Below are 27321 nucleotides of genomic sequence, written 5' to 3'. Positions count from 1 at the left end.
ATTCAATATTAAATGATCGACCTGTATCCACTGTTGGAAATTTGGGACGAGCACTACCAATGGGTTCTATTTATAACAATATAAATACATTTTATTGATTTCTAAAGTCTATACTTATAAATATCGCCTGTTCGTTTTAAAATTTGGGACAAACTATAAAATAAATAAAAAATTGCTACTTACCTTTTTTTCTTTTTGTTAGTAATAAAAGTTTCAAAAGTTTGTGGGATGGGTTCAATGATAATTTTTTCGTTTTTACTAAAGAAAAGGACTTGAACAAACATGGCTCATTGTAGCCAAAGTGTCTTTTTGAAAATTTGCCTATTTTTAACAGGGGTACCCTATCCCAACATTCAGGCAAGTTTCAATTTTTTTTTTACAAAAAAATAAATATATTTTTAAATTTAAATAGTCTGCCTAAATTTTTTTATTAAAAATGAAAAAAAATTTAAACAAACTATTTAATTATAAATATTTGTATTTATAATTGGAAATAGGTGATTAATTAAAATGAATTACTTAATTATTTTGAATAAATTAAAAATGTTTAATAACTATTTCCAATTATAAATAAATTGAAATTGTATTATATTATCTTAATTATTTTTAATATTTAATAGAGCAATCAGTTATTAAGTACAATAAAAATTATTGATAATAGTCTTCTTTTAAAATTATTAATAATCTATTACAATTTCTAATTTATTTACAAATTAATTATGGTAATTAGATTTCGTATCATTTATTTTTAATTTTAAAATCACTACAAGAAATGAGAAGAAAAAACACAATACCTAAATAATTACGGAAGTTTTTATTTCTTTGATGATGGCTTATGATTTCTGTCGAAACTGCATGAGTTACTTCAGATTTACGATTTCACTTCAAAAATTCGGACTTTTACAAGAATACGAAATCTAATAAAAATTATCTTTACGAATAAGAAAAAAAAAACGAGATTAATAAAAATACAATTTTGAGTTTTGAAAAGTAACCAAAAATTTTTAAAAGATCGTAAAGATAATTTTATTTAAAAAAATAAATAAAAAAATGAGTTAAAAAATCACTTACCAGTAATGACCAATCGTCCTTTCGTTGCACTAAGTCGGGTTTCACCAGTAAGACGATGTTTTGTACGACATTGATATGATTTGTATCCGTCCTCAGGGCCAACATCACGAATGTGTAATTCACCGGATGGTAGTACCAAATATTTGCTGTCTGTATACATCAGATAAAGAAATTGGTTAGATTTATTTTTATTTTATTTAGTTTTTCGTAGAAAACAAATAGAAACTCAATAGAAGAGTTATATCGATTGGTTGAAATAAATTTCCAATAGAGAAGTTGCATGTTTTTTAAAAATGAGTAAGAAAAATTTAAAAAAAGTTTTAATTTATTTTTCATGTAATTTTACAATTGTAAATGATTTTTCTTAACTATAAATTTAAACGGCAGTGACGACAACACCTCGCGTTCGTAACGCCATCACACGGAGGATAAATGATTTGTCTCTCAGCTGGCTTTCACTATATTATAACGCAAATTTACATAGAAACCGAGTGGCTTACAGCCTCAACGGAGGTTAATACGTCACTACCGTTTTATTTATTCAAAAATATAACTATTTTTTATTAATAATTACTAAAAAAATGAAATTATTAATAAAAGAAAATACTTAAATATACTTTAGATGAAGTATTCTATCATTTATATAATTTGTGGCAAAAAAAATAATGAAATTTCTCTATTGACAGTCCAAGAAACTAAGATTGAATTGAAACACGTATGGAAACTCCTTTATAATATTTCAACGGTGAGGTATTATGATGAGGCACGATTAAAAATGTTAATTTTGTAGGCATTATTTTCTATTTCTGGGATTTAGTGCCTAGAAGTGAGAGATTATTTATGCAAAATATAAAAAAATTGGTACAAATTCTTTATTTTTATGCATTTTTTCCTAGTTATGTTGAAAATACCTTATTCCATATCGATATAACAAATTTCTATTGAATTTCTTTCTATATTTCGATGTTTAAATGTGAATGAATATGTATCAATTTGTTGTTTTATTGAAAGACAGAATACTAAAAATATATAGTCGTAGAAATTGTGAATAAAATGTATTTCCGTTATGAAATATAGAGGAATATTTGTTTTAATAAGCGGATATTAAATTTAATGAAATATAATATTAAATATAATTTCACTATAAAGTTATCAATGTTTTATATGTATTATTTTAAGTTTTATATTATTATATTTTATTATGTTTAACAATAACAGTTGTAAAATATCGTATTTCATTCTCATTTAAATATCTAAATTTCGTTTGCATTCATTTTTATGTAAAGAGTGATCTCATTTTAACTTTAAATATCTTCAAATCTGAATATTTATCGAATAAATGTTTCATGAATAAGTTTTAGGTTGTTATTATCTCTCGTAAGGTGAAGTCAATGGCAAAAGACAAGTAATCGATATATCGGGTTTTTAGTGTCAATTTGTAGCTTGTTTTTTAGTACCAAGCATAATTTAATTTTTATCATTTCATATTCCATTAAAAAAGTTATTTTTTTAGTCTTTTCAACAATTCTTTCAGATTTAACAATTTTTAAAATAAATATTTTATGCGAAAACTAATACAATTAGTTGGAATCGGTATCATATACTTAGGTATCATGCCTGGCGTCTTTACTAATATAATCCACGTGATATCTTGAATCTAAGCTAAATTCCTACACTAAACAAAATTCCTAATATCAACCGATATGGGGTTATCTCAACTTTATCGTGAGATCAAATATGGCGATTGGGGCTACGAATGTGATACAACTACCGTTCGAGGTTGAGTGGTGAAGTTGACACAAACGCATGAGTTGTTTGTATGGAAGTAATATACTGTGTAACAAATTTCAAATATTGTTGTTTTGAAATGCAACATAGTTTTAAACAATATTTTTTATATTGGTTTACCACTTACAAATATTATAACAAAATACGGTATAATAATAATATTGTGTTTGTCACAACCACATGAGCAGGTTTATTAGATTTATTTTAACAAAAAATAGATTTCTTCGAGCGGGATTAGAGCCAGCGACATATGGATTACTATTTTCAGTGACTTTGTATCAATGAATTTATATTTTAAACTCAATCTCATTCAATTTCGGGATGAGATTATAACTATTTTAATTTTTTTTTTTACCCGAAAGTTAAAATGAAATCGCACTTTAAACAAAGAGTGTAGCTTATAAAATTGAAGAAGTGATATTTTAAGAAAACATTTTCTTGGTAGTTTTAAAGCCGACGTACTGTTAATATGAAAAATTAATTTTATATCACAGTTTTTATTTGAATTTTCTTATAACAAGGAAAAAGTACACTGTCTTCCTTGGCCTATATTTTAATAGGTAATAAATGAGTTGATATTTCTGAAATGAATTATCACTTCTTTCCAAATTTTTTAAGGTACACCCTATAAAAAAAATGTATACATAACTTTTTTGTTTGTTTGCGTAAAATAAATATGTCAATTCTGATAATTTAATTTGTATATCAGATCCATTGTTTTTAAAATTTATGAAAGAAAATTAAAATAAAATAAAAGTTATGTATACATTTTTGTTTTCATTCACACAAAACATATTTTTAATTTTCGTAAATGAACCTGATTAAATTTTTATGTCATTTTTCAAAAAATATATTTTAAAATTATAGTATTAACTAATTTAGAATTTAGCCAGTGTTTAGTTCATTTACGATAATTTAAGATAGAAATATCAGCGTGTAATTTTATTCCACAGTTCGACAAAAATCCAAAAAATAGTTTCAATTTAGAATCAAAAAATTATAAAGTTGAACTGACGACGCTGAGATTACTATCTTCCTTAATATTATTTTTTTTTAAATTGATAGGAAGTAGGAATCGGTCAAAGGTTCGGAATAGTATTTGGAAAGTCAGAGGGATCATGGGATTATTCATTGAAGACAACTCATCCTAAAACCCAAATATGGAAATCGAAAAGAACGAACTATAAAAAGACAATTTCCAACTACGAAACAAATGAACAACAAATTATGGTACGTGTTTTTCATGCATTAATTCATGCACCAAAAAATTTTATTCTGAGAATCGAATGTATCAAATAATGCGTGGCGACAATATTATCTTTTAAAAAAGTACTTCAAAATGTTGATTTTCCTGATAAAAAGCCACAAAAAATATATTTTGCAAAATAAATACGCTTTCTTTCCATAAAATTAATTTTAATTTTAAACATTTTTATTCTCGCAAAAACGCTGCCAGGGCTTCTTGGTGACGTAATATTGGTAAAAACAACAGTCGTGTATGTAATTATTATATGTATAAATAAAGTTTATGGTAACATAACCTACAACTACTATGAAAGCCATCAACAAATAAGTAATAATTCATATTATTTTTGCCCATATGATGTCACAATCAGAAAATCAAAATATTTAAGTATATTTCGGCATAAATTTAAATTTTTATCAAATTTCATAATTTATTATTCACTACCGAAAGTACGGAAACCTAAAAAAAAGTGTTCAGTAGTGTTTTTTATGAGTTTTGAAAGTAAAGATTCCAAAACTTTTACAAAAGCCAAGTGGCGTCAACCTATTACCCAGTAAACCAAAGCTTTGATTTTTAGGCGTATAATATTGTCGCATTTGATAAGATACATTCGTTTTAAATTATTTCGTTAAAAAAATTTGTGTAAATAAAAAAACATGTACCATATTTGCCCAAATCTGGATAAATTTCTGTATCCTCATTTTCAACCCATGCATCTACAAAGACAAAATCCGCAACGAAACTCGGTATATGACATTTGATAATGGCTGTATTTCCCCGTAAAACATGTTCATCCATGACATTTACATCGTAACGTTGCCCAACGACTATAACAAAATAAAAAATATTTTGGATTTATTTATAAAAAAAAGCGAACTCCCATTCGATGAAACTTGGAAGGTCAGAATAGTGGACATAATGGAAAATTTTTATTAAAACGAATTGACGATTTGAATTTACCATAATCTTTGTTATTTGGTAAAAATTCATTTTGATTAGTGTCCTGCCACGAAACAATATCAACATGATCAGCCACAAATGACGGGATATTGCACTTAAAAACGGCTGCGTTGCCTTTGATTACAAACAAATCATGGACTTGAGCTTCATAATACTGATTAACAACTGAAACAATTTGTAAGGAATCATTATTTGGAACGAAAAATTAGGAAGTTTTTTTGAAAGGGCACAGAATAATGGGAGAGCCAGACCAAAAAAAATTCTCTGAATTTACTAAAGCTGATCATTTGAGGATTGGTTTAACCATACTGTGGTCAGTCAAGGGAACGGTAGAACAGGGGTCAGATATATGCTATCAAAATGGTTATGATTGCCGTGCTATTTTAATGAATTAACTAAAGTTGAAAATTCATTAAAATAGCACGGCAATTATAACCGTTTTGATAGCATATATCTGACCCTAGTTCTACCGTTCGCTTGATTGACAGTAGTATGTGTGTGTACACAACTACTATAACCAATTCTCAAATGATCAGCTTTAGTAAATTCATAGAGTTTTTTTCCTGGTTCTTAATCCACAAATACAATTAAACTCTTCTGAAATTTTTACCCGGATTAAAATCATTATTTGAATTCAAAGTGTACGAAGTGTCATCATCCATAAGCCATTCAACAACTTCTACAAAATCCGCAACAAAACTGGGTACTAAACATTTCAAAACGGCTGTGTTTCCTCGTAACACAAACTCATCGATTACCCGACTTTGATAGAATTGATGAACAACTGATTAAAATTGGTTGTGGTGTAATTCCAGGGAAAATGGAAAAAAAACAAAACAAAATGGTTATTATTGATTTGGGAAATTTACCAAAATCATTGCTTCCTGGGTAATAGTTATTGCCATCGGTGTCTGACCACATTTCAACTGAGACAAAATCTGAGACGAAAGATGGTACTTCACATTTCATTACCGCGGAATTTCCACGAATGACATATTCGTTATCAGCCTCTGCTTCATATGATTGAGCAACAACTGAAAATTTTCATCATCTTATTATAACCCAAAATCCTCTTACAAGAAAAGAAGGCTAAAGTTCAAGAACTCCTACCTAGCAAACTTAGTAGAAAAAGGAAAGGAGAATCGAAGGTTTTGGACAATATATTAATCAAAATATCTAAAATAATCCTCAAATTTAGGTACCATAATCAATTTCATTTCCTGGAGCATATTTATATGTGGTACCATCATTAGCAATCCATGAATCCACTAAGACAAAATCAGCCACAAAACTAGGAATTTTACATTTCATCACAGCTGCATTACCTCGAATAACATACTCATTTTCCGCTTCGGTAACATACGTTTGGGATACAACTTGGAAACAAAAAAGGAAAAAAAATAGGATTTTAAAAATTGATTGCTCTTAATTATTTTACCAAAATCATTGCCGTCGGATGTTTGTAATTCTTTGCCACCTTCATCAATCCATGAAATAACCTTAACAAAATCAGCAACGAACGAAGGAATTGTACATTTCAAGACAGCCGTATTACCACGTATCACGTACTCCTTAGCCATTACTTCAGGCTCATAAAATTGATTGACAACTAAGAACAAAATTGAAGAGTCAATTTTCTCCGTGAAATTAAATTTAACCCACATAAAAACGACGTAATTGGTACTATATTACGTTCGAAAAAAAGGCGTTTAAAGGATATGAAAATTGGATATATAAAAAATAAAATTCCTGTATTAATAAAAATGGAATGGGAAAAACTAATTTACCATAATCTTGTGTAGGGTAGATTTCATTACCCTCCGTATCAACCCACGCTTCGACTTTAACAAAGTCTGTTACAAACGATGGTATTAGACATTTTAGTACAGCTGTATTACCTCGAATCACATATTCAGAATTAACTTCTGCTTCGTAATACTGGTTCACAACTGTAGAGATGAAAAAAATGATATAAAACTTGTACTAAAAGTATTCGATAAAAAGGTAGAAGCGACCATTTAATAGTGAATAGAAGAATGCGCTATATAATGGAGGAATTACGAATTTTGCGACGGTATTTCAAAATACTGCATTGTTGATGAAAGGTGAAGTCAATTTTCTTCGAAATAACTAGAAATTCGACAGTCAAGGTGAAATATTGCGTTGTTGGTTGAAGGAAATGGTACTATTCCAAGTAGGCTAATCGAATGAACACCATAATAAGTGTTTTGAGGAATTAATTTCCAGTAAGCTGGAAATCGTTTCAATACCTTCCTTCGGTCCTAAATACGTGTAATCCGAGTTTCCACAAAGCGTGTGCATAGCTTTTCTGAGTCAAATAAACGCGAAATTTTTGCTATTCTTTCAGATTTTTGCTTGTAGCACAAAAACAGTACGTCGAAAGAAAAAGGTCATCCCATTCAATATTAGAGAGGATCAAATTCTGCGTCGAAAGATAATCTAAAACTTAAAATTCGGTTTAGTGGTATAGTCGAAATCAAAGGTTAGGAACCGAAAAAAATTTTCATTTAGGTGGAAACTTACATTTTACACTTAATTGTTGGCAATATCTCAATGATACTACTTCGAATCTCGAACTAGTTTTCTGATTGGGCATTGAAATGTTCGCATGGAAAGTCGTAAAATATAAGTTAGCAATTAAATGAGAAATTTTTCCGGTTTATAATTTTTGAATTTGGGTGTTCCACTGAACCCAAGTTGTATCTCATCATATCAAGTTTTGTATCTTATTGACGGAGAATTTTTCTCTCTTTAATATTGAATTAATGGAAATTTTCCGTTGGGCTTACCGTTTTCGAGCTAGAAGTAAAAAACTGAAAAAAGAGCAAAAGTTTCGTAGTTATTTGGTTTCTAAAAGTTTTGCACACCACCTGGAATTGCGCAAAATCAGATTACAGGACCAATTTAAGATATGAAAACGATTTCCAACTTGCTGTGAATTAATTCTTCGAAAACTTTTAATTTGATTGCTCTAATGATGAATAGGTGTTAGAAAGGAAGGATTTAAAAATTGGGATTGAATTTGATAAATTCCTGTATTGATAAAAGTGGAAGGAAACCTAATTTACCATAATCTTGCGTAGGGTAGTATTCAGTTCCCTCTGTATCAACCCATGCTTCAACTTTAACAAAGTCTGTGACAAACGACGGAATACTGCATTTCAATACAGCTGTATTACCTCGAATAACATATTCAGAAACAACTTCTGCTTCGTAATACTGGTTCACAACTGTATAGACGAGAAAAAATTTATTTTAAAGTTGAAAAGAAATTGGGTCTGCAACGGCCGTGCTTAGAAAATCTGCATTGTTGATGAATACAAATTTGGCGGAATTGATACTAGCCATGATGAAAAAGAGATGTTTATAGGATGGATATGAAAATTAGGAATAAATCTAATAAATTCCTGTATTTGGAGAAAGTCTAAATTTACCATAATCTTGAGAAGGATAGTATTCAGTTCCTTCTGTATCTATCCACGCTTCAACTTTAACAAAATCGGTTACAAATGATGGAATGCTACATTTTAGCACAGCTGTGTTGCCACGAATCACGTATTCTGCTAGAACCTCCGCTTCGTAGTATTGATTTACAACTGAGGAAGATGAGATAGAAAAACTATATAATCGAAATGGTATGTGGAAAATAGAGTGGTTTTTTTGTAAGGATATAATATGATTATTATGTCTGGCGTTGATGATATCTACTCGAAAATTACCATAATTAGTCTCTGACGATAATGCAGTATATGTATTATCTTGATCATCGTGCCAAGATGATACACTCACGAAATCAGCTACAAATGATGGTATACTACATTTTAATACGGCTGCATTACCACGAATCACGTATTCGTTATTCACTTCACTTTCGTAAAATTGTTGGACCACTAAATTCGAAAAAAAAAAGTCGAAAATAAACAACAAAAATCGTTTACTAGAATTCACGCAGAACTTAATATTTAATTATATATACAGAGAAAATAATGATTTTTTTACAATCGTTTGATTATTTCGATTTGGTCTTTAAAATGATCATATTCAATTCTAGAAATTTACCCCAATAGCCAGAGCAAAAAAATAGGTTCATAATGCAATTTACTGATTTTTGTACATAATAACATTTTCCATAGGTTCAGTTTGAAACGTTTTTCTGTATAATGCATAGATTTTTAGTTATTGCACTTAGATTTTTTAAGCAGAAAAACCTTCATTTTCTTAGGCTACTTAATTAAACGCTATTTAATTTGCCTATTGGGAAATATGGCAGTCATAAGAAGGCTTAAATCTTCATTCAATCATTTGAACAGAATTGTTGTAAATTTCTATGGTTGTCTAATATTCATCTATTTATTCAACGTCTGAAACCTATTTGAAGCCGATTATTGACGATTCATGATGAACATTGAAGTTTCTATCAACATTTTGGAAAAGCTTGGGCAAAAGTTAACAAACCAAGACTTTATCTTACGGTTTTAAGCTCGAGCAAGGTCTGGCAGGCCATGATTTATGTTAGAATTTAAAAAGATCAACTCATTGAGTGGTGAAAGGTTTTGGAAACAATATTTTCTATAAACTTATATTTATTTCGAAATTTAGTTCATAATTCGAGAACTATCATCTTTAGAAATATCAGGCTATTTAATTTTATCGTATCTTAAATAAAAATCAACTTTTCTCTTAAATAGAAAATGTAATATCATAAGAATTTTCTTGCAATGAAAATTCTTTATATATTTAATACAAACGGGAAAAATCAATCACAATATATAAGTGACATATATCTACAGGAAATGGGACATCATTTTCTAATAACTGATGATATCTACGATATTATCCATATCAGAATAAATATACTTTACATTTTTTCCTCCATAAAAAAATCATATTTTCTCTATATATTAAAAAAAAGGAGATATCTAGACACAATTTTCCATCACACGATATTTCTTCATTCGCCGGGCGATCACCTTTAAAAAAATACACCACCATCTTAAAAAACCTACTGAATTTAATGTAGCAAATCTAAAAGTTATAAAACTACTCAACAGGAATTGAAATAAAATATGACTCCGAAAACAACAAACTGAAAAAGGGAAAAATATCGAATATCCCTTGGGATATATAACGATGAGATTATGATGAGTATATATGGAATAAGAGTAGAAAAAATGAGAGGATATATCAACCATTTAATTGTAAAACACCGCCCCTCACTCCAACGATGTATAGGTAGTAAAATTACCATAATCAGTGCCTGGAAAAAATTCTTCACCATCGTCTGTATGCCAGGAGACGACTGTCACAAAGTCAGCAACAAAAGATGGCACAACACATTTCATAACAGCTGAATTACCACGAATTGCATATTCCTTATTTACGTCAGTATCGTAAAATTGTTGAACAACTATACAAGAATTATTACGTAAAAACTTTATAAACTAAATTAATAAATATTATATAAAAAGTAATTCCTGAAAATTAAAAATATTTTAAATTAATTAACAGAAAGTTATCGCAATCATTTTTCTATAAGACCGTAACGAGAAAAGCAGTCGAAAAAAAGTATATTTTCATAAGTATTGCTCGTGAATCATTATGAACAATCAATTTTCATTCCTCGATTTTCTTACTGAATTTTTTTTTCAGATCCTTTTACCGAAATTTATTTCAAGGGATCTAAGTCAGCGCCAGTATTTTTAGTACACAAAAATTTGTTTAAAATATATTTGAATTAATTTTGTTTGCTACCTAGTTTGATGGAAAATGATATGTGAAATGACTTGCCCATCATTTAAAATTGCATTTCGGATAATTTTTCCTTTTTCTCATACAGGGTGCAATATTACCCATAATAGCATAAAAAGGTCCACCCTGTATACATAAAACCAATTGATCTACTTTCAAATTTTTGAGGCGTAGAATTCCCAATAAGGTAAATTATTGGTGCTTCATAAAAAAGACTTTATTTCGGATTGACAACTTCATCTCTCATAGAAGCACTGTCTTTATTGGGAATCAGTACATTTCAGATTAAAGAAGTTTGAAACAAATGTACACATTCCAGGAATCGAACCCGGGTCTCTTGGATTCACGTCAAGCGCCTTCACCAACTGGGTTATACGTGCTCTAGGCACATTCATGCAGCGAGTTTATTTTTAACCTCCGAACAAAAAAAAGAGGTGTTACAAGTTTGACGGCTATGTGTTTGTCTGTCTGTCTGCCTGTGTCTGTCAACCGATTTTGATTTTTTTCTCGTTTGAGGTAATTTAATGGAGAGTGTTCTTAGCTATGTTTCACGTGCAATTTTAGGGTTCAGTACTCGGAATAACTAAAAAATAGGCGATGATGCTCAAAATCGGTTCCGTTTGGAGAAGGCTCTAAGGATAAACGTAATTTAATGGAAAGTATTCTTAGATATGTTTCAAGTGCGAGTTCAGGGTTCCGAACCAGAAAAATTTCCCGGAGGTCCTTTAAATTTTGTAAATTATTCTTGTTTATTTTGTTTGTCAAAGTACCTTTTAGCTTTAGCGCAACAATATTTTTCAACGAAATGATTGCAATAACTGACTGCTGTGTATTTATTCTTGCCTATTAAGAATTCCCATTTGAGAACTAAATACTTAATAAAAAAAGACGGACAATCGGACAAATTGATTATCTACGTATCAATAAATCGAATATTTCATTAAATTTCAAATTTATTTATGATAGAAATCAAATTTCTATATTAAATTATTATTTAATAGAACAAATACTATAATAAATTAGAAAATTTAATAATTTATTACCTAATAATTGGATTCGAACCAATTATTAATGAAATTATTTTATGAATAGAACACAAAAATCAATTAACTTAATTGAAATACATAATAAGGTAAAATATATAATAAAAAGAATATGTGATATTTATTTATTACCTGCTCGGACATTAACATCTCTCGAATGAATTTCACCAACTGAGTTGCGTGCTAAACAGGCGTATACTTGTGCGTGTACCTCTTGTCGATAGTCTTCAGCTCGGAAAGGTGGGAAAACTAGATTACCACTAGCCAACACCTGAAACAATAATAATAGCAATATTAACTTAATATAAATTATTCATATTTTATGTGTATTCGATTTTTATCGTATAGTTTTATACTGAGAAAATACTTTAAGAGAGCTTCCGTTATTTTAATTAAGTAGGTTTTAAGAAAAGTATAATAAAATAATTTTATTCGAATGCAAATAAAGTGTAATATTTTTTTGCCTATTTCATATGGAGTTGAGCCCACAACGTTAGTAGTGGCAAAGGTTGCGTAATTTTTTTCAACTTATTTACAAAGAATTGAAAATTTGTGTCCTTAGCTAGTCTAACAACACTGAGCAAGGATGATACTGAGAGTGCTGCCTTTTTTAGGCTATGGGCCTGGCAAATTTTTAATAAACCTTCAAACTTAAAAATTTTGAATACTCGCTTTTTGGTTAATCTAACAAGAGACAACAATTACTCCGACAGTATCGAATTTTATCCGACGCTAAACGAAGTGTCGAGTCCGGAGTACGATACTTTGAAATTTGTTAAAATGTTTTACAACAGGCATGCTATTTTCTTGAGTGGCGGACAAGCAGTACCGAAGATACTGTCGATGATCTTAAAAGAACGCAGATATTAACCGATCTTAAGCTGGCGAGATAATTAAAAATTTGCCGAGCCAAAAAAAACGGCAGTTGTATCAATATCAATATCCTTACTCAGTGACTATCAAAAAAACATGTCCACACAATTTTTTTGACTTTTTGAAAAGTCCAAAACTTTATGTGCTTAGAGGTTTTCAAAACAATCAATCGACAGTTTTTTTCACAAAGTCTTCCTAATTCTTCTTTTTTAAAGCAGTTTTTATCTTTAATCATTACGAACTTCAACACGATAAATAATATATTCCACATCAAGAGAGCATAAGTAAAGAATGTCCCAGATCTCATGTCCATTGTCCCCCGAAGCGAAGCCGAGGGTGACAAATATGAGATCTTAGACATTCTTTACTCGCTCCCGTGGTGTATATTTCTGCTCGACGGAGGTGGAAGGCAACAGTTTTGTAGCGCAGCGGGACAAAAATATTTTTTTTTCGTCAAATATAAAAATAATTAAAAAAATTTTTTAATTAATAACATTTGTACCTTTTTTATATTTGGAAATAAAAATACATTTTTTAATTTGTGCGTTTTCATGCATACTAATAAAGCCATTACTTTTCATTTTAAAACAATAACAAAGGTTAATAACAACATTGTTTTTACAAAACATGAAAAATTGTATTTATTTTGATTAAAAATTTTATTTCCATTGGATTTTCTACTCGATGTTCCCAACAAAAATGTTCAATTTAATTATGAATTAATTCGGAATAATATGCACTAAAATTAATTTTATCCAGGACAATAATTTGAGAACCTATCATCACGGTTGCTCGTGAGTCTAAAAACAGATGTGAAAGAAAGAGGAATTTTCAATTTTTCAAACGAACTTGCTCCCCTCGTTCAAAAATACATTCCTCTTTATGTGACCAATCTTGGAAAGGGTAACAAAACAGCTTCAATATGAAGGACATATATTTGTACTTGAAAATAATGTCAATTTGTTTGCTGTATTTCCTGAAAAAATTATCTCACAGGAATCTGTCTGATATCGTTTAAAAGCAGAAAGTATCTTGTTTTAAAAACTTTCAAAAAAAATTTTCATTCAATTTTCGTTTTTAGTACTTCGATCAAAAACAGCTCATACGTGAGTGTTTGTGTGCATAATTCAAGAGAAATCAACAACTTTTCAAATGCTTTTATGGGATTTATCGAAACATTCTTTTTAAAATCTTTGTACGCTTCCAAACTTCATAAAAAATGAAATTCCTTAACCCTTGGTATAAAACAGCAGGGAATGAAACAATTTTTTGAACAACTGATTTAGAAACTAGAAAGTATTTTCTAATAGATCATTCGAAATTCATATTCGAAAACTTTGGTTTAACAAAAATTATCATTTAATACTTTTGCTAATTATATGTTAGCACATAGATTCAATTTCAAAATATTCAATTCAATTAAATGCAATTAAATAAAACATATGTCTGTCGTCTGTAATAAAAATATTGAATAAATTTTGAGGTTTTTTACACTTGAATTTTTTTTAGTAACAATCATATGTTTACAAATGATATATATTTAGACATGTAAATAGAATGCAAACAGTGATTTAGTACGGAAATATCTCATTATAAAATTACCATACTCATATAGCTTTAGTTTATATATATTAGATATAGTAGATATAGTATAACTACTATATAGATACGATAAATTATGTATATTATAGAAAATAATTACATTATTAACTAAATAAGTGATTTAAAAAAACCTACACACACATCAAAATCATAACTGAAATGTAAGGGTAGATTGTTGGGCCTTGACGAATAATGTAACTTGGATATGTCTTTAGTTTCTTGACTTATAGCTACGAAACAGTAACTAAATGAAATAGTTATGGTACAAGACGCTAGAATAAAATAATATAAAACGAGAATAAATCAGCGAGAGGTGGAATTAAAATTAGAACCTTGGTTCAAAAAATATTCGAGAAGGAATCTCCTTTAATCTATTAAGATTGTGACTTGATTTTACTTCAACTTCGATATACAAGATTAAAACATAGCTACACAAATGTTTTTGACCAAAATACCACAAATTAAAACTAGTTAGGGTAATCAATGGATGATTCGATGAATAGTTTCTACGATATTATTTAAGGTGTTTCGATACCAAAACGAAAGTGTTACCATAAAGCTGAAATTTTGAGTATTTAACACGCCTTCTGTATAAATGCTGTTTTTTTAGTCAATAAGTTCTTTTAAAAATGTTTTACCATTTACATATAAAAAAGTTTTATAAATATTCCTCAAGTTTTAAGCTTTAAAATTATTCCAAAATTAAGAACTGTGCATAAAAATGAAACACTTTCTTTGGTAAAAACACTGATGCACTGACTATGATAGTTAATTTCTCATAAACCGTTCGGAGAATCGATCTGAATTTTTCACAAGACGCATTAAAAGATGATTAATTGATAAATAAAATTTCAAAGTTTTTAAATCATTTTTTTCGGTATCGAACTACCTTAAGACAATGTATTTTATTTTAAAAATCAGCTTGAAGAACGTTCTTAAGAAATCACGTTTTCTTAGGAATGCCCTTCATAAGCAGGTTCATTTTTTCATACACCCTACGGTGTTAAATTTATAGATTTGAACTGTTAAAGTTTGCGTTTTGAGATGTTAATCCTATTATTGAAGTCTTTTTAAAGGTATGCTTTACACAAATATTTTTCTATAAAGAAAATTATAACAAACGTCATTCGTTTTTCGATAAAATACATTTAAAGTTATGAAATGAATGGCATTTGTGTGATTTTTTTCTAAAAGTGATTTTCTCTAAATCTTTAGGCATCAATAAATCAAAAACTATGGTATATATCGAAATATTTTACTCTAATTTTTGTCTGATTTCCAAACACTCATTTGTTTGGGAACGTCCTTAAAGAAGAACATATGAATTGTGATGAAAGGTACAATAGTCTATCATATATTGGGGAGATGTGTTCACTAACTGCGGACGAACGACACGACTAGACATACTATATTATGTATAACAAATGATTAATGATAGCAATGTTTTTAGCATTTATTTGTGAATGTTTTTAGTGTTTTTATGTGTATTTTCATGGCAGAGTGAACACAATACACATCAAATTATGGTGTTTTAATATTTTTCACATAGAATCTAAATTGCATGTTTGGTATTTTCTATGTGTAATAAAGGTGTTAAAAAGTATTCTTAAAATGTCTCATAAATATTACTTTTATCTAAATTTAAACATTTTATATTTTTACACTGGTTTATTTTCACTACAAATTTGTCATTGTTGGGACATGGTGTAGAAATTTGAATTAATACAAAAAAAACGTTAAAATAAACTTTTTTATTTTAATTTAATTTTAATGGGGCTTAATAGACCATTTGTTATTATACCTTATAACATATGGTAAGCGCTTGCTGTTTTTTGTGTAACAAATTGATCTGATTGATACTGATTGGCTAAGCCTAGAGAATTAACAATAACCAATTGAAATACAGAAGTGTCTGCTACTTTTATATTTTTCTGTGTTTTGATTGATGCACTTCGAAACTTTATTGAGAAAAATGAACATAATTTGATATCAAAGGGTGATTTCGAAAAGCCATTTAACAAAAACTATGAATAACCAGAAAGACTCACTCGGAGTTCTAACGATATTAATGCAATCAATTTTCAGAGGAACAAATGCGTTTTTAAATTAAATAGAAAAAAATACGTAAACATGTGTGGTTCTATTTTAATCTAGTCAAATAAATAAAGTGTACAAATGAATGACAATAAACTATTTCACTTTTAATAAAATAAAAATTTATTTTTCTTCAATTCTGTGACAGAAGCAGTAACGGTATTGCATGAAAATAGATAAACAACCATTTAAAATAATGGTTGTTTATAGTTTGAATTCATGTTTTATACGGTTGCATCGTAAAATAACATATATATACAAAACATGGTAAACTCAATGACCGAAAACAATCATGATGTGAAAATATCAATCACTAGTCCATGAACCATTTGGAGCTGTTTAAGAACAGTAAGAGTGCTTTAGCGTCAATGGTCTTCAGGTCGGAGAGATCGTCAAAGAAGAGTGGCGCAAGAGAGTCCACCTCCTCGGGGTAAGAACTGGGCAGTGATAGAGAAGATCAGCCATCGTTTCCTCCTCATCTTCACTGTGACAGCTCCTGCAATAATCATGATATACTGTCAGGCTCGTTCAGCATGCCTGTCACTTAGCCAGTGTTCTGCAGAAGTTGTTACAATTTTGGTAATATAGGCTCTTGGAAGTGATATATTATCTTCGAAACGCCTACGATTTTACTCAGACCACATCTGTCTTGTAGTACCACAAGTATGTTCCTCCTTCCATTTAAGATTGGACTTTTTTTTAGATATCCTGTTTGAGAAACACCTTGCAGCTTGCAAATGGAGCTCCCGGATGTCTATTGATGCTTGTGTCCGGCAGATTGTGCCATTTATAGCAAGCTCACCTGCTTCAAAATTTCCCAGAATGTCCCTTTTGTTTCATTGTTCCGCCAGCTCGTTAATAAAAGAATGTAATTGTAATTCGCCAGGCAGAAATTCGATTGTTTTATTAGCGCGCATACACCGTTACCCTAGCCAAGTTCAATAATTCGAGATTCCGAATGTTTACCAAAATAAACTTTCGAACTCTTTTCGCAAACTCTCTTGTATGTTCTATAGATTCTATTTCTATCAAAGATTTTATTCCGGAAACAAGGCAGTGATAGTCTTTGATTAGTCACGTAGAAACCTCACAAATCTCCCCTAAACCTACTCTAAATTGATACACTTTTCAGCTCCCTTCGTCGCAAAATCGACATGTCTCAGGCTTTGGTTGATTTTCTCACTAAGAGACCGTATTCGGTTGATGTACACACAATATACACCTATATAAAACAACAGCATGCTTGCTTGACAAAGTAGAATTTATTATTTGTGACCCATATATTTATTTAAAGCACATTCATACATCTCATTCGTTGGATACCTTCACCAGCGCAGCGCAGCACAGCATGTAGTTGTTTATTCTGAGTGCATTTATTTAATGAATCTATATTATAGCGTCGTGGTTTAATGCCACCGCATACATTGAGAGTAAGCAAGGCACAATACATGCTAACTATATAGTGTTGATGATGATACATACTGCACATGCTGCATTTCTCTAGCAATGCACCATTATACGCCATGCCATGCCATTACCACGCTGTGTCCTCGATTTCTGTTACTGAGTGCTATATGAAATTACTTGTGTGCAAAATTACAGATGTATATAAATTTGTTTGTTCTTTTTGCATAGGTGAACTACACTCAGAGAATCTGAGGCATGATTGGAGTGCTGTGTCCGTCAAATTATTATCACTTTCAAATAATAGATGCTTTGTCCGTTATACGTACTATGTAGTATGTATAATTTATATATGGTAATCCAAAAAAAATCCGAAGACGTACGATGTACGTAGGCAGAGTAGCCAGATTCGTTAAAAAATATGACTATGAGACCATGAACTTTTTTCTTCGATTTTAAACTATTCTCCTTCTCTAAATACGAGACGCGGTAAGCAATCAAGGAAGTAGGAAGCGGCGTTCAGATATTAAACTGGGTTTCAGGAATATTTTTAGAATATGATCATCAATAGCGAATGTTTATTATTTGAAATTTTCGGAAATAATTTTTTTGGAAATTTTTTTTTCATAATTATATATGAATCACAAGTTTACGATTACAGCAAATCTGTTGCAAAGGTTTCGACTAAAAGTTTGATTTTCTAAATGAAATATTTTTTCCCTCTTTCTCCTACAATTGACGCATAGACTGATCTTTCTCGCTCACGAATTCGCAATCACTTCAGTACAAGGAATATTTTTAGACAGGATCGTAATTTAATGCAAGGGTTTTGTAATTTAAATAAGTCCAAAGTAAAGTAGCACATGTGAATAGACCTTTAGAAAACCAAAATAAAAATACAATTGTAATATCTTCCAAATTGTTTAAATATATATCTACTACTCTCTCGTATTTATTTTTGTGGAAATTAATAGAAATATTTACACTTTAAATGTAAATTTATGTTAAATATTTAAGTATTTGCATATTTTTTCATGAATCATTCATTAAATTAAACGTAATATTGTGAAAATGTTACTGTTTTCTCTCTAAATATTTAAATAAAATTCGTTTTAAGGCACTTACAAAAAGAAAATTGTGAATGTTTCTTTCTTATTCTGATATTATTGACAAATATTTGTAAGAAAGTTACAAGAAAAGTCGTTCTGATACTTCGAACAACACAAGATTTAAAATTTCATATTTTATTTCCAAAACTCAAGGATGCTTAGAAGATGCGAAATCGAAAGATAAATATTTCAACATATCCCGAATTTCACAGAAACTAAAGATTCTTTCAATTAATATTTCAGGAAAATAGATAATTTTATTTTAAGGCATTTAAATAAATGGTTTTTAGTCTGCGAAAAAAAAGAGCGATGTTATATAAGTTTGATATGTCTATCTCTGTAAGCGTTTGATTTTATTTGCTTGTTGGAAAGGTAATTTGTTCGAGAGTGTTCATAGCTATGTTTCAAGAAAATCGGCTCAGCTTGGACAAGTTAAAAAAGCGAATTTCTTGGCGATTTTTTTAATTACACTTGTATAATAATAAATGAGTACCTGGATGACCGAGCTATGCTCGTTATTTTTTGTTTTGGTAAATCCGAGATTAAAGTTTCCTAGATATAACAACGTTTCCTCAAAATGAAACCTAGTTAGATCGATTTTTCGCCCTCGAAATCCCCTGCATCCTAAATTTCATGAATATCGTTGGAGCCGTTTCCGAGATTAAAGTTTCCGAGGTAAGACGACGTATTTTATAAATGAAACTAAGCTAGATTGATTTTTCGCCCACGAAACCCCCTGCATACTAAATTTCATGAAAATTGTTGGAGCCGTTTCCGAAATTCCTGATATATATACAAGAATTACTCGTTTATTAAAAAATTATATTATTCAATTTTCCAAATAAACCCATTAAAAAAATGAATTGTTCTGGTAACCTAATTTATTTTCAAATTCCATCATTTATTGTAAAATTTATTTACAAGTATGAATAAATATACTCCAAATATTTAAATATCAAAATATTTCGATTAAAATTAATTAAAATTTTCTATATTTACTAACCCCATATTGTAGCTATATCATTTATTAGTCATACAATTTAGTCATAGTCATATATCGAATACATTAGCGTAATTACATTTCTCTGGTTTGTTTACCTACAGTATAAATTTAAACGAAATGTGGTGACGTCATTAGTTAGTATATAAAATAATCGAAAGATCGTTTAATAGAACATAGACATTTATTAGTAATATAGATTAAATAAAATTCCATTCATTTTTCTAACATGTTGACCGTTTTAGTAGAATATTTCATTATGAAAACCTTGATTTCCAAGACCCCCAGGGTCAATGCGATATTTACAATTAAAATTCAAGTTTTTTTAAACTTAGATGGCTTGAACAACGATAAGTCAAAATACTCGATAACTCAAATTATTTCTGACTAGATTCAAATCATTAGGGGTTCGAGTGTAATGACATTTGTTTCTTTACTAGCACACAAAACATCCAAAAATTTACTTATAAGCGTGCTTATTCATCTAAAAATCAATTCAATTTTTCCCAGGCAGAACCAGGCAATATTGAAATTTCGATAGAGAAAATACCTGGAAAAGGAAACATAAATGAAATGTTCTTTATCAAACTAAACAGTATTGAATTTTATTTTATACATATTTTATTTTTCGTTCAAAGGTTTGCACAGGTGTTTACTAAACTTCTAAAATTTAATACTTTTCAAATATTTAAAATTTGTCATCTAATTTTATGATAGTTTTTTTAAATTTATTTTACAATTGATTTATTGTAATAAATGTTTAGTCTACTAAATGTCTGTGAATAGTTTGTTGTTTCATTTTATCGTATTAAATAAGAAAGATAGGTGTATGACTCCCGGTAGGAACTACGTTACTTTCGTACATTACAAATGTAGCGCTTACTTTTTTATTTTTCTGAAAATTTAGGTAATTAATTTTAGAAGACAAATACTTGTTTTATTCTTTAAATAATTTAATTTATTTTTTACTGTACGAATTCATTGTAATATTAGTTTAAACAAGTGAAAAGAAACAATTGACTGAGTTAATTGTTGAAATACCATGCATAGTCAGTGTTGATTTCTATATCACATAACACATACAAAAATGTATAGACAGTGTTGATGCGCAATCGTTTGTTTTTTTGACGTCACGTAAATAACAAAAGATATTCACTTTTAAATAGACACACACACGTGATATTGATATATAAATACATACTATAAAATTTGCACCTAATTTACGCCCTCGTGGGTAAACAGTGATGATTACAAAAAAATGTTTCAAACAAAAGTTTTTTATTTTTTTATAAGGAACATTTTTTACATTTAAACTTTTGTTCTATCTCTAACGGACCTATGATGCTCATTTACGAACTTGGCCTCTCTTTTTACGTCCTGAGTACGCTGTAAAAATTTCAGCTCGATATCTTTTTTCGTTTTTGAGTTATCGTGTCCACAGACGGACGGACGGACGGACAACCGGAAATGGACTAATTGGGTGATTTTATGAACAGCTATGACAAAATTTTTTTCCTAGCATCATTATTTTTAAGCGTTACAAACTTGGGACTAAACTTAATATATTATGTATATTTCATATATGCATGGTATAAAAAGTAATCCTTCTGATTTAGTAGTCAACTCAATATGTGCGTACTATAATATTTAAATATTTTGTTTGATCAGGATATTTATTATGACATTACATAAAATTTAGTTGTACCTACCTTAAATTTTCTCTATTATCGTTAACTCTCTGATAAATCACTTACACGACTCATTTTTTTTAATGAAAAAAACATAAAATTTGACAAATTTGCAAATTATAAAAATATTTTTACATATTCCCAAAATTCATGGCAATCAAGTTTCAGATCTTCATTGATTACTAGTAAAACAGCAATCCTACATATTAAAATCCAAAAATGGATGCAATAAAAGTGGTTCACAAGTGAAATTTGCGAAAGTTTTAGCGCTCCCGACAAACTTTTCATGTACGGAACCTTAAACTCGCACTTGAAACACATCTAAGAACACCTTCATGAAATTACCTATTTCCTTAGAGCTTTCTCCAAACTGAACCGATTTTGAAGATGTAGTTGTTCTGGAACCTTAAACTCGCACTTGAAACATAGCATAACCTAAGAACACTCCCCATAAAATAACCTTTCAAACGAAACAAAAAAGTCAAAATCGGATCATCCGTTTAGACGCTACGACACCACAGGCAGACAGACAGACAGATAGGCACACACACACACATAGCGGTCAAACTTACTAAACACCTCAAATTTTTTGGTTCGGGGGCTAAAAATCGAGGAATCTGAGTAAGTGAGATGATACTCTAATATCAAAACAACTATTATAATGTCTATATTAAATGTTAAATTTTATCAATAACTAGAACTATCTATATTTAAATTTGATACTCTATGATAATAAACACTAATATTAAATGATAATAGATTTCTATCACGCTACCTACAGTTTAACTACCAAGGTAAGTAAGCAAACCCAGGGCTGTTTTTTCTATGCTTCTCTGTTTGTATACGAAGGTATATGTATACATTATAATGCATAAAACTGTGCTGAACAATGCTATAAATAATTATATTTTAGGTTGATGACCTCGTTAGTAAAATAGAAAAAGGATTTTTAGAAGGATTGAGGTTGTTGTGTCATCATTATCATTATATATGTATGTTATAACGATCGTATCGGGGCAATTAAATTGTAAAGCATACTACTGTGTTACATATCTATGTATAATGTTGTAGTTGATGTTAATGCTTATAACTGCATTCTAATAGGTTCGAATTCTGAATAGGTACTTGAGAAATGTGTATCAGATGTTTTATGAGATGGTGTACAACTTTTTGTGATACATCTATACCGAAATTCTTGGTAATCATACTCTTCTAAAATTCAATAGTTTTTTATCTGAATTTCTACGAATCGATTTCTTTGATGTCAGGTCACGGTGTCCTAGTTTCTTGTTTTTGCATTGTAGTGGAAATATATCAGTTTCGACTAGAATGAGATAAAATTTTTTGGATGAGATAAAGGATTTTGAATTTAAAATATGTTTTCATTTTTCTAAAAACACGATTTTTTCGCCATTGGGTTTACTGAAGTAGTTCTATAGCTTCTTCACACTTTCACGGAATAGCAAAAATTGGGGATAACCTCGCCTTGCCAGACTTCGCTAAAAAGGATTTTTTTTTTATCCGAGTCAAAACTAACACTAGGCGCTCAGGCGAATATAGGCGAGCAATAAGACACTTGCGTCTCGTCTCCATAATCTCGTGGCGAAAAATAGCCATAGCAATGAGACACTTGCGAAGTAAAACCTGAATGTGGTGATGAATACTTCACTTCGGCTAACTTTTTATGTTTCAGGAGTTACTGCTAAACGAAAGAATAAAAATGGATATTGTGCGGCTCAGAAAGAAAATAGACTGCTTTCCGAAGTATAAGCAAGCAAAGGAGGTAATGTTAACTATTTAGCGGTCTAAAAGTCTGAACATTTGAATAAAATGGATATATTCTTGGTTTTTCCAAGATAACAACCGCATGCTATAAATTTAATTTTAGGAAACTTTAAGCATAGTCAAAAAGTTGGTGCACATTAAAGGTGTTTCCGGGCTTAACGCAGAGATATGACTTACATCACGGATTTAACGCAGAGATATGACTTTCGCCCCCGAAACCCCCCAGCATACTAAATTTCATGAAAATTGTTGGAGCCGTTTTCAAAATTCCTATATGCTAATCTTGCTCGTTTAAATATATAAGATTTATACTAGACAGAGTTGAAACTTCCTTTTGCCTCCACTATTAAATCTTTTTTTAACAGAGTTGCAGATAAAAGTCAGTGTTTTAAAATGCAGGTAAAAACAACAATCGTTTTGAAAGGGAAAATTATATTAGTCAATTTTTCAAATAAACACATGAAAAAACAAGTGTAAACAAACAATTGACTGAGTTAATTATTGAAATGCTATGTAAAGACAATACCATGTAATGACAATACATGCTATAAAATTTGCGGGTAATTTTCGCCCTCGTGGGTAAACAGTGATATCAACAAAAAATGTTTCAAACAAAAGTTGTAAGTTTAAGCATAGTCAAAAAGTTGGTGCACGTTAAAGGTGTTTCCGGGCTTAACGCAGAGATATGACTTACATCACGGATTTAACGCAGAGATGTGACTTACATTTAATTTAGAAACTATCTTCTGTAGTGACATCCACTGTAAGTATTTTCTCAATCCATTCACTAAATATGCAAGAATAAATATCCCTAATTTGAAAATGCTATAAAATATACTTTACTGGGAACTAGGTATTTTTGACTTTGCTTCTCGGAAACTGCTTATTTTCAGACTTTAAGCATTGCCACTCAAAGAAACATTTCCGCACGAATTTCGTGCAGTATTTCGATTGGATTATGGTATATAATCCAACCCTAATGTTGAAAGTTATACTGGTTATAATAATCACACTATAAAAATGGGATGAATGCATATACATATCCAGTCCTTTCACCTACAAAATCCACAATTCCATAGAGTCTATATATATGAAAAAGTGTAATAATAAAAAAAAATTCTTGTATTTAGGTCAACTACCATATTTCATCTCAAAGTGGTTTAGTTTAAAAACTATACATACAAAAAAAAAAAAAAATTATCATACTTAAAAAACACGAATATATATAGGGTTTTAAACGCCTAGTTTTTTAACTCTCATACGTGCAGTTACTTACTATGTTAGAAGTGGTGGATTTATTCTTAATTTCAAACTTTAATTAGTAAAGGAATTTATTATCTGTTTAGTAATTAAAAATTAGATTATTTATTAGAATATCATTCCCATATTCTGGAGATTCTTTAAAATCTAAAATTCAAATATTATAATTGATATAAGTTTTGCCTGCAGTTCTAATTCATTAATAGCTATACTGTGCTTAGGCCACCCGCTAAGTCCATTAAACCCACTCGCAAGCCCGTTCCCTGCTTAGTCCGCCTACTTAACACAATTTTTACTACAATCTCTTAAGCAGGCAGTGGAGCTCGCTGCACTCGCATATAGCTGTAATAAATATCTATTCACAATACCTAAATAATAATAAATAATACCTGTTCACAATTCTAGATAAATATGGCGGGAGTGCAAATAAATACATAAGGTAATATAATAATCCATTATTTATATGCGTTTCCACCATTTATTTCATTTAATATTTTTTCTTAAATTATCTCCTCCTTACCTCTAAAATTTTCAGAATAGATTTAGACTTAGTCCAAATTTACATAGAAAAAATTTAATTACTTTGGTGCTCGTACATCCTTAAATGTTCAAAGTAGGCAATATTTCAATCGACTGTATCAAATGTATCAAATTTAAAATAGCGGAAACTTTTTAAAGACCATTATCTGCTTCTATTAGAATTTTCTCGGACTTCGACTTGCGTGACGCAATTATTTTTTTACTCTCTGTGAAGCTTTAACAAAAAGGATTCCAATTATCTTCGTCTGCACATATATGTATACTTTTAAAATGTCATAAATTGATAGACAATATTCACAAAGCAGTATAGTAATAATAATTATTTCGCGAATGGTATGCAAGAACGAATGAATGAATGAACTTTTTAGCACTAGAATAGTTAGCAAACAAAGCACAACTAAGCACACAGCGAAGCTACAAATAATGTCAATTGTATTATGTGTGGTAGAAGGTTTGTTATAGTTAAATGGGTTTTTGGTATTGTATTATTACATAACTTGATTGTGGTTTTGTCACTGGCAAATAATACTCAGCTCATAATATAATGTGTACCTAACTCTCATTGTTCAGAATAGTAGCAAATATTTCCAACAATTGTGTTTGGTTTTTTTATGTTTGAATTTGTCATTATATTTGCTGGCAATAGTATTTGTTTGCACTGTTCCATTTTTGTTATTCTCCAAATATTATCATATTTGTGAATTGTGGTTTTACTTTTTGTGTCCTAGTTTGGCGAATGAAAAACAATTATTATTCAAATTATGTTCACATATAAGTACCACCTGAAGAAATTTCGTATGAATATAATTGCAGAATAGTCTGAATCGAATATATGGATGATAATTTTTTTGGTGTTTAATTCTGTCTTTGCCTTATGTTCTCCGTAGACGCAATCATTGAGTTATTGTATGGACTAAAATCATAAGTATAAAACGATGTTCTTCTTATCTTGCTAGATCATCTTATGGCTAATTCCTTGCCCCTTTCTCTTATCTTGGCGTTTAAACGAAGAAAAATAAAGGTTGTGTTTTTAGAGGTTCACATCTTTGTCTTGACAACAGTGTTTTGTTCGATAATCCATTCGACAGCAGACAATTGCTTTGTGTTTTGTTTGGCTTGCCATTTCATAGACTCACGCCAGAGCAACGCTTGCAAATTTTTTAATTTTATGAATTATTTTTATTAGTTTAACGTAACAGAACCTCCAATTGTTAGGATAATTGGTCTCCAATTATATTATTTTCTTTGTATATATGTAAGGCCACTTGTCTTCCTCGATAAATCAGGGAAGGTTGAAATTTTGAAGTAGTGATAGAAATTGCTGCAACGTCTACGTGCCAGCCGCGATTAGATCATCTTCGGACCCATTACCGAAATCATATTCAAAATGAATTTTAACTTAGCTGTTTTTGAAAGAGATTGCTGTAATTGTTGCATTAACTGCAGAACTCTGGGAAATAGTCGGCTAAGCAAATAAGTATTTCTTAAGTGATTTTTTATAAATCTTTTGACATAAATATTTCAAAAGCTGTGGATAAATATAAAAATTTTACTCATAATTTTCGTCTAATTTTCACAGGTCCTAACAGAATCCACCCTCAAAATTTGAAACGTAATTTTCAAATATTTTCATACCTACACTTCATTTTTATTTAGAACGTCCCAAATCTGCTATTAAAAAAATGCCACCTTTAAAAACGTTTAGAATTTGCCTTTGCCAGCAATAAGAACAATTTAAATGTATTTATTTTAAACAATCGCAGAGAGTGCAAAATGTTAATTCAAATGTAAACATTATATAAAAACACTGTTATTGTTTTAAGAACCCCACAGGAGCACACGTTAATATAAACAAATGCATATTGCAATCACACATTTTTCTTTACAGGAATAAATAAATACAAAGGGTAAAAACACCCTTCGAATAATATAATTGTATTTTACTTTTATGTTTTTGAAAAACTGCTAAGTGGACAATATAAGGAGGTACTGTTTTAACGCCATTTATTTCTATTATTTTAACCCACGTGCTGCCTTCGTGTAATTGGCCTCAATAAACGTTCAAAAACCAAACATACTTCAGTGAAAA

The 27321-nt window shown here is 29.8% G+C and overlaps 1 protein-coding gene across 1 annotated transcript in view; it reads right to left on the bottom strand.

Annotated features, from left to right (window-relative positions):
- LOC123305652 (Down syndrome cell adhesion molecule-like protein Dscam2) overlaps positions 1-27321 on the bottom strand; it is a 140708-nt gene that overhangs the window by 54380 nt on the left and 59007 nt on the right. The window contains 3 exon segments of the mRNA XM_044887428.1: positions 1072-1221; positions 10332-10493; positions 12010-12148. Of these exon segments, the coding sequence (XP_044743363.1) occupies positions 1072-1221; positions 10332-10493; positions 12010-12148 (451 nt within the window).

Source organism: Chrysoperla carnea, chromosome 1, assembly GCF_905475395.1.
Source record: "Chrysoperla carnea chromosome 1, inChrCarn1.1, whole genome shotgun sequence".
NCBI classification, from domain to species: Eukaryota; Metazoa; Arthropoda; class Insecta; order Neuroptera; family Chrysopidae; genus Chrysoperla; species Chrysoperla carnea.
The sequence above is the reverse complement of the archived record's forward strand: the minus strand, read 5'-3'. Positions and strand labels throughout refer to the sequence as shown.